Below are 13,676 nucleotides of genomic sequence, written 5' to 3' on the forward strand. Positions count from 1 at the left end.
TTGAGGCTGCAGTGAGTTCGAGGAGTTCAAGGCTGCAGAGAGCTACAATGGTGCCACTGCAGTCCAGCATGCACAGCAGAGTGCACCCTGTCTCTAAAACAAAAACAAAAACCAACCCAGGTGTTTTAAGGTAGTGGTACATTGATCCTCAAAGCAAGAAATGTTTACTCCCACTCTGAAAACCTCTTGGTGCTTTTCACCTTTTGCAGCCCGAGTGGTTGGGTCTCTTCTTTTCTCTGTGACAATAGCCCAACTGATGCCCTTGTCCAGATGTCCTCCCCTGGCCTGTCCTGCTGTGTCTTGGTGGGTGCTCTTGGAGCTGTGCTGAGCTCCCCAGAAACTGGTCTCCCCAAGCCAGGAAGGGAGGGAGGACCCAGCACTTGGGGCTGGGAGCTGGCATCCAGCGTCCTGAGGGTCAGGGCTGGAATTGGTGAGGGTCAGGTCTGGGTGACACTCATGGCCCTGCTGGATTCTGTTGTCTTGTGCAGGGGCCAGGACTGGGCAGCAGAGAGGAGGAGATCCCTCCCACCCTAGTCCGAGGCCTTAGTCAGGGGCTAAGGTCTGGTCTAGGCTGGATCCCCTGGTGCCCGAGGACTTCTCCCATCCCAGGTCTCTGCCATTGGCATGCACCCTTCTGGCCAGGGTGGACAATGTCAGTGGGGGCCTCAGTATGGCTTTGACACCTGAAGGCTCTGGGTTCAAGTTCAGCAGCTGCCATTCCCATACTCTGTGTTTCACTCACTCACTCAGCAAACATCCCCTAACTCCAGGTCCCACCCAATCCTGGTGTGGGTGACAGAGTGGGGTTAGGCTAATCCCCACTTTCAGAGAGCTCCTCTGATGGGGAGACAGACACAGACACAGTGCTAGCCTTGGGTGGACTGTGCTCTAATGGATGCAGACTCGGGGCTGCACAGCCCAGAGAAAGCAGGGAAGGCTTCCTGGGGGAGTGAGTCCTCCAGGAAGCTAGAGGAATGTGCTAGAACCTACCACGACAAAAGCAGGAAAGGCACTTCAGGGAGAGGGAAGAACTTGTACAATGGCCCAGAGGTGGGAGGCAGCCTTATGACATTTCAAAAGAGCATAATGCCAGTCACAGAGCGGCCGACGCTTTAAGGAACATGACTCCATGTGGGGCTGGTTGAGATTAAAGTCTCAGCAGGGGGAGAGGCGGGCTGCCCTGCTGGGACTCTGCCACCACTTGAAGAGTGGTTTGCCCCAGCCAAGAAGGTTCAGACCTGGCCTCAGAGGTCCTCCTGGGCCTTCCTGTTCTTCTATTTCTGGTGCCACTGTTGTATCTTGCTGGGGAGCGTCTCTGACCAGAACTGCATCCAGGCCTCCCTGAACTTCTGTCCGGCCTGTGTCACTGGGTTGATCTCCAGATATTGTTCCGCCTGGTTGAATCGGGGCCAAGGAGGCAGACCCTTGCTATTGGGGTCCCTGGGTGGGAGGAATGAATGAGGACCAAGGCTTCCTGTGCTGTCCCCTAGAGGGTCTGACCTGAGCATCCCAGGCCCAAAGCGAGCGATGCCCTGTCACTCACTCACCCTGTCCGGGCAAAGTGGGTCCACTGGGCCATCATGGTGAGGCTTAGCTGCTTCTCCTCCTCTGTGGCCTCTGGAAAGGCTGGAAAGGTGAGAGGGACAGAACTGAACGAGAGTCAGGTGGGACCTGGAAGGGACCCAAGAATCCTCAGTGCTGACTGGAGACCCGTGTTCCCACAAGCCCTGCCCAGGCCCTTTGGAGTCTGGCAGCCTAGGGATCACATGTCTGTCAGTCTGTCCTCACCCAGGCGGGAGCTCTAATCCATGAGGAAGGGACCTCCAAACACAAAAGCACCCTCAGCCGCATGATCAGCCTTCACCCAGGCGGGAGCTCTAATCCATGAGGAAGGGACCTCCAAACACAAAAGCACCCTCAGCCGCATGATCAGCCTTCACCCAGGCGGGTTTGATCTTCACAAAAGAACTGGGTCGATGCTGGAACTCATAGAAAAACACAGGGCTTCCAGAATCTACAAAGAAAGGATGGGATGGGAGTTAGGCACTCATGGCCTGATTCGATGCTGCCTTTGGCAGCACATGCTCATAATAACATCAATTTCCATGATGATGATGATGATGATGATGATGATAAAATGACTAGCTGCAAACATTTACTGAGTGCTTGCTAGGTGACAGGCACCATTCTCTGTGCTTTGTGTCATCATTTTAATTTAATTTAATATTTTTATTTTAATCTCTGAAATGGTCTGGCTGTCGACCATGCTGGAGTGCAGTGGCATGATCACAGCTCACTGCAGCCTGAGACTCCCATGCTCAAGTGATCTTCCCACTTCAGCTTCCCAAGTATCTGGGACTACAGGTGTGTACCACCATGCCCGGCTAATTTTCAAAAAATTTGTGTAGAGATTGGGGTCAATATGTTGCCCAGGCTGGTCTTGAACTCCTGGGCTCAAGCAATCCTCCCACTTCTCCCAAAGTACTGGGATCACAAGCTTGAGCCACCCACCGCGCCTGGCCAATGTCATCATTTATTGAATCCCCATCACAATAGATTAGATTCTGTATTAATAGAATTAATAGATTAGATTATATTATTATTTCCATTTTACAAAGGAGGAAACTGAGGCTCAGAGTGGGTAGGTATCTTTCCCAAGGTCACCTTGGCATAAGCTCAGGTTTGGAGTCAAATCTTAGCTCTGCAACCACTGCTTGGCTGTGTGATCTCAGACAGGTGGCTAAACCTCTCTGAAAGTCAGTCTCTGCCTGGCAGCCTATGTGAAGTCCCCAGCAAAGGGTCTGGCCTAGAAGCAGGTGCTTGGTTGAAGTTAACTGGGAAGTAAGTGAGAGCAGAAATGATAGGGGCTCCCCTCAGCTCCAGAGGGCAGTGATGAGATTGTGTGAATGGGAAGGGTTCTGGGGCTTCCAAAGAAGGGAAATGGACAAAGGTTTAACAGCCCCTGGTATTGAGATCCCAGGTAGACTCTTCAAATGCAATGTCTAGTCTCCTTACAACAGCCCAGGTGAGTGGGCAGTATCATCCCCATGTGTAGATGAAGAGATGGGCTTAGAGGGGATAGGATAACTGGGCAAGTGCCCAGGGCTGGGATTTGGCCCCAGGTCTATCTAGCTCCACGTGTGACAGCTGAGGCTCTGGGGTCAGACAGAACTGGCTTAAACTCTGCCTCTGCCTCTTCCCCACCATGACACCTCAAGCCTCAGTTTCCTCATGTGTAAAATGGGGCTAGTGAAAATTCCTCTGTAAAGAGTTGCAGTGCCGGGCACGGTGGCTCCACGCCTGCAATCCCAGCACTTTGGGAGGCCGAGGCGGGTGAATCAGCTGAGGTCAGGAGTGTGAGACCAGCCTGGCCAACATGGTGAAACCCTGTCTCTACTAAAATACAAAAATTAGCTGGGCATGGTGGCAGGCGCCTGTAATCCCAGCTACTCAGGAGGCTGAGGCAGGAGAATCGCTTGAATGAGGGAGGTGGATGTTGCAGTGAGCCGAGATTGGGCCACTGCACTCCAGCCTCGGCGACAGAGCAAGACTCTGTCTCAAAAAAAATAAAATAAAATAAAATAAAATAAAAAAGAAAGAAAAGAAAAGATAAAAGAGTTGCAATGAGGATTGAAGGAGATGAATCCCTCTCCCGGCGCTCAGTGCACCATAGTCCCTGGCACGTAATATGTGCTCATTAATGGGCAGTTTCACGTTGACGATGATGGTGATGATGGTTTTCCTTTGAGAACCACACTGGCTCATATCTAAGGAGATTCCGGAGTGGAAGTAAAATTGATCAGTTAGACAAAGGGGCTTGGTGGTAGGTGGATAGCTGTGGGTGTCGGAAGTAGGAGCAGAGACTGTGCTGTTGGATGGGATACCCACTAGCCTCCTTCCTTCTGCCTCTTGTCTCACCAGACTGGTCAAGACGGGTGTTGAGATGGCCAGCATGTCCTCCCGGCTCATCTGCTCCATTGTATCCAGGAGACCCAAGCCCTGTGTGGACACCAAGGCCCTCTCAGTGGAGGCTGAACTCCGGCTCACCCCGACTCCCAGCCCTGGGCAAGAGTGTTCACAGTCCTGAGGCCAGAAACTCATCATGGAGCACTTGGCCAAAATGGGGCCGAAAAGTCCACAGACCCAAAAAGATAAACCTCCAATTGGTGGGAGGTGGTGGGTGTGGGTGGGGAGAGCAGCCCCAAATACAACAGGTAAGTGGTTAAAGGCAACTGTAGAGAATGAAAGAATTTCTTCAACATTTTTTTTTTTGAGACAGAGACTCACTCCGTTGCCCAGGCTGGAGTGCAGTGGCGCAATATTGGCTCACCGCAAACTCCACCTCCTGGGTTCAAGCTATTCTCCTGTGTCAGCCTCCCAAGTAGCTGGGACCGCAGACATGCACCACCGTGCCGGGCTAATTTTTGTATTTTTAGTAGAGGTGGGGTTTTGCCATGTTGGCCAGGCTGGTCTCACACTCCTGGCCTTGGGTGATCCGCCTGCCTTGGCCTCCCAAAGTGCTGGGATTAAAGGCATGAGCCACCGGGCCCAGCCTGAGTCACCCAACTTCTAAGAAACATTCTCAGCAACAAGTCCTGGGCACAGCCTTCCACACCAGGCAGATCTCCCCAGGTCCTGGGGCACAGCCAGGTTGGGGTTCCCTTGGTTTCACTCATACAACTGTAAGTTGATGGTGTGGGGTAAAGGCTGCCTGCCAGAGTCGAGGGCATTGACCTGAAAACTTTTACAAGCTTTGTCTTTTGTGAGACAGTGTCTCACTCTGTCACCCAGGCTGGAGTATAGTGGCACAGTCTCGGCTCACTGCAGCCTCTGCCTCCTGGGTTCAAGTGATTCTTGTGCCTCAGTCTCCTGAGTAGCTGGGATTACAGGCATGCACCACCACGCCCAGCTAATTTTTGTATTTTTAGTACAGATGGGGTTTCACCATGTTGGCTAGGCTGGTCTCAAACACCTGACTTCAAGTGACCCACCCACCTCAGCCTCCCTAAGTGCTGGGATTACAGGCATGAGCCACCGCACCTGGCTTAAGCTTTGTCTTTGAATGTCAAGATTGCATGAGCCTCTCTCTCACATACCAAGGGACCAATATGAGGGGATTGATTCCGAAGGGCTAACTCAGAGGACAAAAGCCATGGATATGAAGACATTCACTGCGTTATTAGCTTCAGTGGTAAAAACTAGAAGTTGCCAGGGCTGGGTGTGGCCTCGTGCCTGTAATCCCAGCACTTTGGGAGGCCAAGGCTGGTGGATCACCTGAGTTCAGGAGTTCCAGATCAGCCTGACCAACATGGAAAAACCCCATCTCTACTAAAAAAAAAATACAAAAAATTAGCCAGGCATGGTGGCAGATGCCTGTAATCCCAGCTACTCAGGAGGCTGAGGCCGGAGAATAGCTTGAACCCGGGAGGCAGAGGTTGCCGTGCGGTGAGCTAAGATCGCGTCATTGCACTCCAGCCTGGGCAACAAGAGCAAAACTCCATCTCAAAAACAAAACAAACAAACAAACAAAAAAACTAGAAGATGCCCAAATGCCAAGATGAAAGAACAATGTAATGAGACGCTCCATTTGTGGAAGATTTGCAGCCATTAAAAGTGGTTGCTGGCTGGGTGCTATGGCTCATGCCTGTAATCCCAGCACTGTGGGAGGTTGAGGCAAGAGGATTGCTTGAGGCCAGGTGCTCTAGACCAGCTTGGGCAACAGAGGGAGACCTGCCTATACACGGAAAAACAAAAAAGTTAGCAGAGTGTGGTGGCACAGATCTGAGGCCCCAGCTACTCAGGAAGCTGGGAGGATTGCTCGGGCCTGAGAGGCTGAGGCAGTAGTAGGTCATGATGGCGCTGCTGCACTGCAGCCTGGATGATGGATCGAGACTCTGTCTCAAAAAACAAACAAACACACAAACAACAACAACAACAGAAATGGATTGCTTTGTCTTAGGGTGTGCAATGGGCCAAGACGAAAAAAAAAAAAAAAAAAAAAGAAAAGTGAAGAAAATGATTGCTGTGAAGATGGGTAGAAGAATAAGAATGACAGAAACAAGATGCTTGGGATGAAAGCACAGTGCTGACTCTTGTGGGAAGTTCTATGCACCTGGAAAGGACTGGAAGGGACTTGGCTTGTGAGGTCCCCGGTGGCTTCATATCTAAAACCTGAGAGTCTTAGTCAATTGCTCTGGCACAGAGTCACAGTAACCAGTCTCAAAGAGCCTGATGTATAAACCAGACGCCAAGGCAGGAATATGCTGCCCAGATCAGCACTGCCCAGAAGGCCAGTTTGTGCAAAAGCCTGGCTCCCCAAAAGAAAACATTTGCTTTATTGAAGTGGCCCACGCATGTAATCCCAACACTTCAGAAGGCCAAAGCAGGCAGATTACATGAGGTCAGGAGTTCAAGACCAGCCTGGCCAACATGGTGAAACCTCATCTCTATAAAAATACAAAAATTAGCCGGGTGTGGTGGCATGTGCCTGTAATCCCAGCTGCTTGGGAGGCTGAGGCAGGAGAAACTCTTGAACCCAGGAGGTGGAGGTTGAAGTGAGCTGAGATCGCACCACTGCACTCCAGCCTGGGCGACAGAGTGAGACTCTGTCTCAAAAACAAACAAACAAACAAAAACAAAACAAAACAAAACAAAACAACAACAACAACACAACAAAACAAAGCTGGGTGACCTTGGGCAAGTCCCTCAAACCTTTCTGGGCCTCTGCTTTCTCACGTATCAAATGGGAGTAACGGGAGTGCTCGGTTCACAAGGCTGTAGTGTTGATGCTGGGGTGGGAGGTACTGGCTGGGGCAGGGCCTTGAAGGGCACAGGGGCGGGAGCAACTCACCCTGGGGATGAGCCAGCTGAACTCATGGTTGTTGACACCCATGAGGAAGGGCACAGAGTGGAAGGGCTTCTCCTTCAGGAGTTCCTTGGGGCTTTTGGGGAAGACAGTGCCATCAACGGTGAGAGGATAGATAGTAATTTTCTGCAGGAGAAAGCAATGCAGGAGGCTCCCAAGTTAGGATCAAGCCTCAAAGGCTAGGACCCCAGGAGCCACTAAGCCGCAGGCCTGAGTGGCTGAGCCTGGAGGGAAAGTGAAGGGATGTAGATCACCAGGGCTAAGGGGGTCGGGGCAACCGGGAGATCAGGGCAACAGATGTTTCCAGTGTCTTTCCTAGAAGACAAGCCTGCTGTAGGGATGGAGATGGCCCTCCATTTCTGTCTCCAAGCCCTCAGCCCCTTCCCCTCATGAGCTGCTGTCCCCAGCCCCACCTGGGAGTAGACTGCCCCTCTGCTCCTGCAAGGGATGGATAGAACCCCCTCTGTGCCATTGTCTGGCACCATCCCCAAAAGGGTGGCCATACCAGCTTCTTGCTAAGGACCAGCTCTTCTCCTTCCTTCTGCCGAAGGCACTGCACCATCTCAGCCGGGGAGCTGGAGCTGCAGGCCAAGGTGTTTGTGATTTTCTGGGGACAAATGAAAGAGGCATGTCTCCCTCTCAGCCACTCAGCCCCACTTTGCAGCCTTCTGCCTCCCACAGAGAGGGTGCAACTGTAGGATAGCTGGACGTGATGTCACAGATGGGCCCCGAGACTGGTCATAGACTTGCCACCACTCCTGAGAAGCTTGCCCTGCCTGTCAGCTTGGGTGGTCCCAAGGGCCCCCTTGCATCCCCTATTATACCATAACTTTATTATCTGGGGGAATGGGGGCACTGAGTCCTCACTGCCCTCTAAGAATAGTGTCATTATCTTTTATTGATTTTTTTTGAGACCGACTCTCGCTCTGTCGCCCAGGCTGGAGTGCAGTGGCGTGATCTCAGCTCACCACAAGCTCTGCCTCCGGGGTTCATGCCGTTCTCCTGCCTCAGCCTCCTGAGTAGATGGGACTACAGGCACCTGCCACCACACTCGGCTAATTTTTTGTATTTTTAGTAGAGATGGGTTTTCACCATGTTAGCCAGGATTGCCTCGATCTCCTGACCTTGTGATCCACCTGCCTCAGCCTTGCACTGTTTTTCTTTGGACAGAGGAGAGACAGGGAATCACCTCAAGTCTGTGGTTGAGAAAATCTCTCCTGGCCATGGGGAGAGGATGGGTTAGGGAGGTTGAGAGGTGGATGTTGTTGTCCATACAAGAGTCAACATGCCCATGCAGAAGTTCCAGAATCATCTTGTACCCAGTGGTTACAATGCCCAGCCCACTCTGCCTTGGCCACCATCTGGGGCCAAGTGAGGGAACTGACCCAGCCTTCCAAATCCTGCTCACATTTGCCCCCTCTCCCCCCAATGGCTCTATCCCTATTCCATCCTGTCTCTTTCTCCTGGACTCTGCCCTGATCATTTCACTGGCCTCTTGATCTTCAGGACAGCTCCCTCCAACCCACCTTCTACTCCAAGTAGCTCAACCTTGTCATTGCCCAACTTCTTCCTGCCCTCTGGATAAAGTCCAGATTCCCAGGCATGGCCCCCACTTCTTCAGCACCTTCACTTCCTGCCCTGTTCCCTAACCTGCGAGCTTGCTGCTGCAGGACCTGTCACTCTCTCCCACACCTGCAGCCTTTGCAGATGCAGTTCCCACTGTGACTTCCCTCCCCTGGATTCTCTTCACAAGGCCTTACAATGAGGATGTAGGGTGGGGATCTGGAGCCTGAATGGAGAGCTCTCAGGCAGCAGGTGGCTGGCAATGGAGACCCCCTCCACCATGCTGCCTGGGGCAGAGAGGGGTGCTCCCCCACCCTGGAGAAAGGACCAATGATGATATGCTTCAGGGTGGCCTCCTTCAGGAAGCCCTCCCTGACTGCCAACATGCTGGAATGCAGCAGTTGTTTCCTCTGATGCTCTTTCATCTTATTGGGCTCCTCTTTGCTAACAGGGAGCTCCCTGCCGGCAACCCCCACTACTCTGAGACCCCAGGGCCAGCACAGAGTGGGGTATGGGAGGCACACATACAGTAACAGAGGGAAGGAAATGCAGACCTGAGCTAGGGGCCAGGGGTGAGACTCGATGATCCCTGGGGTGGTGATGACCCCACTCTGTGTGATGGCTCTGTGGAACAGCCCTGCAGCCATCGGGGACAGGACCTGGGTGCATTGGAGAGAGTAGGTGGCTGTCAGAGGAGGGCAGAGGAGCTGGGAGTTCTGAGACCACCGGAGCCCTCCTGGCCACCATCGCTAGCCCCCTATGGTGACTTACCAGGCCAGAGATGATGCTTCCACCGGCAGATCCACCATAGATGGTGACACAGTTGAGGTCACCCCCAAACGGGGTGATGTTTCCTTGCACCCAGCGCAAAGCAGCTACCACATCTAGGAAGCCCTGGTTGCCAGGTGCATGCTCATCTCCAGTGCTGGGGGCAGTGTTGGGGCAATGGTTAGTTCAGCCTGGCTCCTCACCAGCCTCTGCAGGTTTGCTTTGAATTAGCCACCAGGATGCCAGACCTTTCTCTGCTCCCCAGGTCTGGCCGGTCTGGGAGCCATGGTTGGCATCTCCACAGCCTGTTGCTCTTTGTCCCATATCCTGCTGGAACCTGGGCTTCAGCCCAGGAATCAATGCCCTCTGTCCAAGGGACCAAGTTCACTGTATAATTCTGGCTTTGGCTGGACCCCTCTCCCAGGGTGGAGGCTTGGGGGGTGCCCTTCTCTGCCCCAGACAGCATGGGTAAGCGGCCCTCCATTCAGGTTCCGGACCCCAGCCTAGATCCCCAGTTGCTCTGGTGAGCTGGCCTCTCCCCGGTGCAGGCAGTGCTCTGGCCAGGCCTGTCATCTCACCTGAAGAAGCCAAGGACCCCAAGGCGGTACTGGACTGTAACCACCACCACATCCCCATAGGCAGCCAGGGCTGATCCATTGTAGCAGGTGGCAGTGCCAGTTATCAGAGCGCCTCCATGGACCCATACCATGACCTGCAGAGGTGGCCATGGGGCACTGACCCCCAAGCTCCTGAGACCTTAGCTGCCCACCTGCCAGCCCAGGGCAGTCTCAGGACCTCTAGGGTGCTTTGGAAACAGGGACGGGGAGGGGACAGGTGGGCATAGGGGAGCTGGATCAGGTGGACAGGGCCCTCTGGGGTGCCTACTGGCCTACCGGCCCCTGCGGGGGCCTCAGCTGGGCTATAGATGTTGAGCACCAGGCAGTCCTCTGAAACAGAGAAGATCTGCTGTTTTCTGTTGAGGACAAATCTGCTGTTGTTCATGCTCTCCACGTCTTGTAGGCACCTGTGGCCAAGGGTGGGCCTGAGGTCAAGCTGTTCAGCCCCACAAGCCCCAGCAGCAGGATTCTCCTGCAACCTGCCTGTTTGCCCGCCTCCACCAGCACTACTCACATTGGGGGCACAGTGCTGGCATCCCGCACACCCTCCCAGGGCTGTGCTGGGCGTGGGGCTGAGAACCGGTTAGGCCCCAGTGGCGGCTGTGCAAATGGAATGCCCAGAAAGACATTCACAAGGCGGTCTGTGCCCTTCACGCCCACCTGCCGGCCTCGCACACGACCCAGGGTGGTGTCTACTTCAGGCTGAGCAACTTCGGGCCCTGAGGGAAGGACAGAAAGGCCACGGGGTGAGTTTGCAGCCCCCATGAGGGGAAGGAGTGAAAGACAAACCCTCAGGCTGTTCTCAGTACTTACCACACAGCATCTTGGTAACCTTCCCAGCAATCCGGTGAGCCTGGTCTTAGGTTGACGCCCAACTTCCTCCTCCCTGCCTGCCTGAGAGTCACTACCACTCCACTCCTGGCCAGACCGGGCCTGCCACTAGGGCCTTGAGCCTTGGGGCCAGCCACTTGCCCATTTCTTTGTTTTTATTTTTTGCGTTTGAGACAGGGTCTAGCTCTGTTGACCAAGCTGGAGTGCAGTAGCACGATCTTGGCTCACTGCAACCTCTGACTCCCAGGTTCAAGCAACTCCAGGGCCTCAGCCTCCTAAGTAGCTGGGATTACAGGTGTGCACCACAACGCCTGGCTAATTTTTGTATTTTTAGTAGAGACAGGGTTTCATCATGTTGGCCAGGCTGGTCTCGAACTCCTGACCTCAAGTAATCCATCCACCTGGGGCTCCCAAAGTGCTGGCATTACAGGCATGAGCCATCATGCCCAGCCCTGAGTTATTTCTTAAAAAATAGAGATGGGGTCTCATTATGTTGCCCAGGCTGGTCTCAAACTTCTGGGCTCAAGCAATCCTTTCGCCTCAGCCTCCCCAAGTGCTGGGATTACAGGTGTGAGCCATCATGCCCAGCTGGCACCATGTTTCTTGTATGGCCTGCAGAACTGTGGGCTAATTAAACTTCTTTTCTTTGTGAGTTACCCAGCTTCCTGTATTCTTTTACAACAACACAAACAGACTAAGACTGGAGGACTCCCTCTCCCAGGCTAGACAATTCCTAGAGATAGGAGGCAGCTCTCTGGGGAGTTGGAATTGGCAGGCAACTCTCTAGGGAACAAAGGCAAACCAGTCCAGAGCCATACCCAACCACCGCCTTTATACAGCTCTGAGCTCCTGGCTGCCTGCCATCCACCAGCCATAATCACCACAGAGCCAGGTACCAGGAAGCTGGCTGGGGACAGCCCCTTTCCCCAGAGCATGCTGCCAATCATAAACCTCTTTAGCCTGCCTTGCCTATTCCTTCCCGCGGCAACCGTGGCAAAGGGGCTTGCCCACATTTTCCCCCTGCCCCCTCTGCCTCCTGGCCGATGCCACCTGGTGCTTCCCTCTGTGGCCCTGTGTGGCATGGCCTGCTTCCTGTTCACAGGGAACTACAAGCAAACTCCTTCCCTCATGATAGTCATTTGCATATCTGCTTGTCTTACTATACTTCATTAAAACAAATCTCAGGCCCCCTTAAGACATAAAGACAGGCCAGGTGCGGTGGCTCACACCTGTAATCCCAGCACTTTGGCAGGCCGAGGCAGGTGGGTCACCTGAGGTCAGGAGTTTGAGACCAGCTTGGCCAACATGGTGAAACCCCATCTCTGCAAAAAAAAAAAAAAACAAAAATTAGCCGGCCATTGTGGCAGGTGCCTGTAATCCCAGCTACTCAGGAAGCTGAGGCAGAAGAATGGCTTGAACCTGGGAGGTGGAAGTTGCAGTGAGCCGAGATCACGCCACTGCACTCCAGTCTGCGTGACACAGCGGGACTGTCTCCAAACAAACAAAAAACCATAAAGACAATCATGGCCCCTGGCAGGGCTGCCCTTGGCGATCATTCAAGAAAGCAAGAGTAGATCGGGTGCAGTGGCTTATGCCTGTAATCCCAGCACTTTGGGAGGCCAAGGCAGGTGGGTCACCTGAGGTCATGAGTTTGAGACCAGCCTGGCCCACATGGTGAAACCCCATCTCTGCTAAAAATACAAAAATTAGCCGGCCATGGTGGCAGATGCCTGTAATCCCAGCTACTCAGGAGGCTGAGGCAGGAGAATCGCTTGAATCCAGGAGGCGGAGGTTGCAGTGAGCTGAGATGGCACCATTGCACTCCAGCCTGGGTAACAAGAGCAAAACTCCTTCTCAAACAACAACAACAACAAAAACAACGAAACAAATATAGCAAGAGCAGAGCGCCTGCCCAGAGAGAATGCACAACCCCTGGTCTGCCTCCAAACAGGACTCTTTCCTGAGCGGTCTGCCCACTGCTCCCTGTCCCTGTCTCACTCTTGACTCCTCCACACCAAGTCCCTCTGCAGGCCCAGCAGGTGTGTCTTACCAGTGGCTGTGGCAGGGCATGGCAGGAGCAGACAGACCACCCCGACCAGGACCCTGGACTCCACTCTCACTGCTCTCTCCATTCTCCTTACAACTGGTTTGACAGAAGCTTCAGAAGGTGGAATAAGATCCCTGCCCTTCAGCACCACCGATCTCTAAAGGGCTGTGATATAGAACCTCCAAGGACAGTGCCACCTAGCTGGTGGCCAGCCCCATGATCAGGCTGAGCCAGAGGCAGGGCTAGATGAGTGCCCTGCAGAGGCCTGGTTGATATGACAGCCCTCCCCGACCCACTGTTTTCAAATTCCAGCTCTCCTGACTTGGTGATCTCCATGAAATCCTGTGTGTTCATCCCAAGATGACCACATCACTGACCCTAGGATGTGGTGGCCACTGACCCTGGGGTGCCACTCTGAGTGGGCAACCTGGCCTGAGGTGAGGGCTTGATATGGTTTGGATGTTTTGTCCCCTCCAAATCTCATGTTAAAATGTGAAAGAAAATAAAACAGTGATGATAATAGGACCCACCACATAGCATTGAAGTGAGGGTACATGTTTGCATGTGTGTGTGAGTGTGTGTGTGAAAACATGAGGCTTGGGACTGGGTGTGGTGGCTCATACCTGTAATCCCAGTGCTTTAGGAGGATGGGGCAGGAAGATCGCTTGAGCCCAGGCGTTTGAGACCAGCCTGGGCAACACAGGGAGACACGTCTCTAGAAAAAAATAAAAAATTAGCCAGGTGTGATGGTGCATGCCTGTGGTCCCAGCTACTTGGGAGGCTGAGGTGAGAGGATCACTTGAGCCCAGGTTGTCGAGACTGCAGTGAGCTGTGATAATGCCACTGCACTCTAAGCTAGGCTATAGAGCAAGACAAAGAAAGAGAGAAAGAGAGAGAGAGAAGAAAGAAAGGAGAGAGAGAAAGGAGACAGAGAAAGAAAAAGAGACAGAAAGAAAAAGAGAAAGAAACAAAAAGAGAGAAAAAA

General features: G+C 53.2%; 1 protein-coding gene across 1 annotated transcript; it reads right to left on the minus strand.

The window, feature by feature from the left end:
- Positions 1 to 868: 868 nt before the first annotated feature.
- On the minus strand, positions 869 to 10,742 carry LOC750120 (carboxylesterase 3-like). Its single transcript, XM_054675500.2, has 11 exons — positions 10,328 to 10,742; positions 10,082 to 10,220; positions 9,775 to 9,908; positions 9,200 to 9,353; positions 8,983 to 9,087; positions 7,371 to 7,472; positions 6,851 to 6,991; positions 3,889 to 3,999; positions 1,789 to 2,014; positions 1,548 to 1,626; positions 869 to 1,440 (listed from the first exon to the last, which is right to left on the minus strand). The coding sequence occupies exons 1-9, from the start codon at positions 10,576 to 10,578 to the stop codon at positions 1,958 to 1,960; spliced, it is 1,194 nt and encodes a 397-aa protein (XP_054531475.2). The 5' UTR covers positions 10,579 to 10,742; the 3' UTR covers positions 869 to 1,440; positions 1,548 to 1,626; positions 1,789 to 1,957.
- Positions 10,743 to 13,676: the final 2,934 nt, after the last annotated feature.

The sequence above is a fragment of the Pan troglodytes genome, chromosome 17 (genome assembly GCF_028858775.2).
Source record: "Pan troglodytes isolate AG18354 chromosome 17, NHGRI_mPanTro3-v2.0_pri, whole genome shotgun sequence".
NCBI classification, from domain to species: domain Eukaryota; kingdom Metazoa; phylum Chordata; class Mammalia; order Primates; family Hominidae; genus Pan; species Pan troglodytes.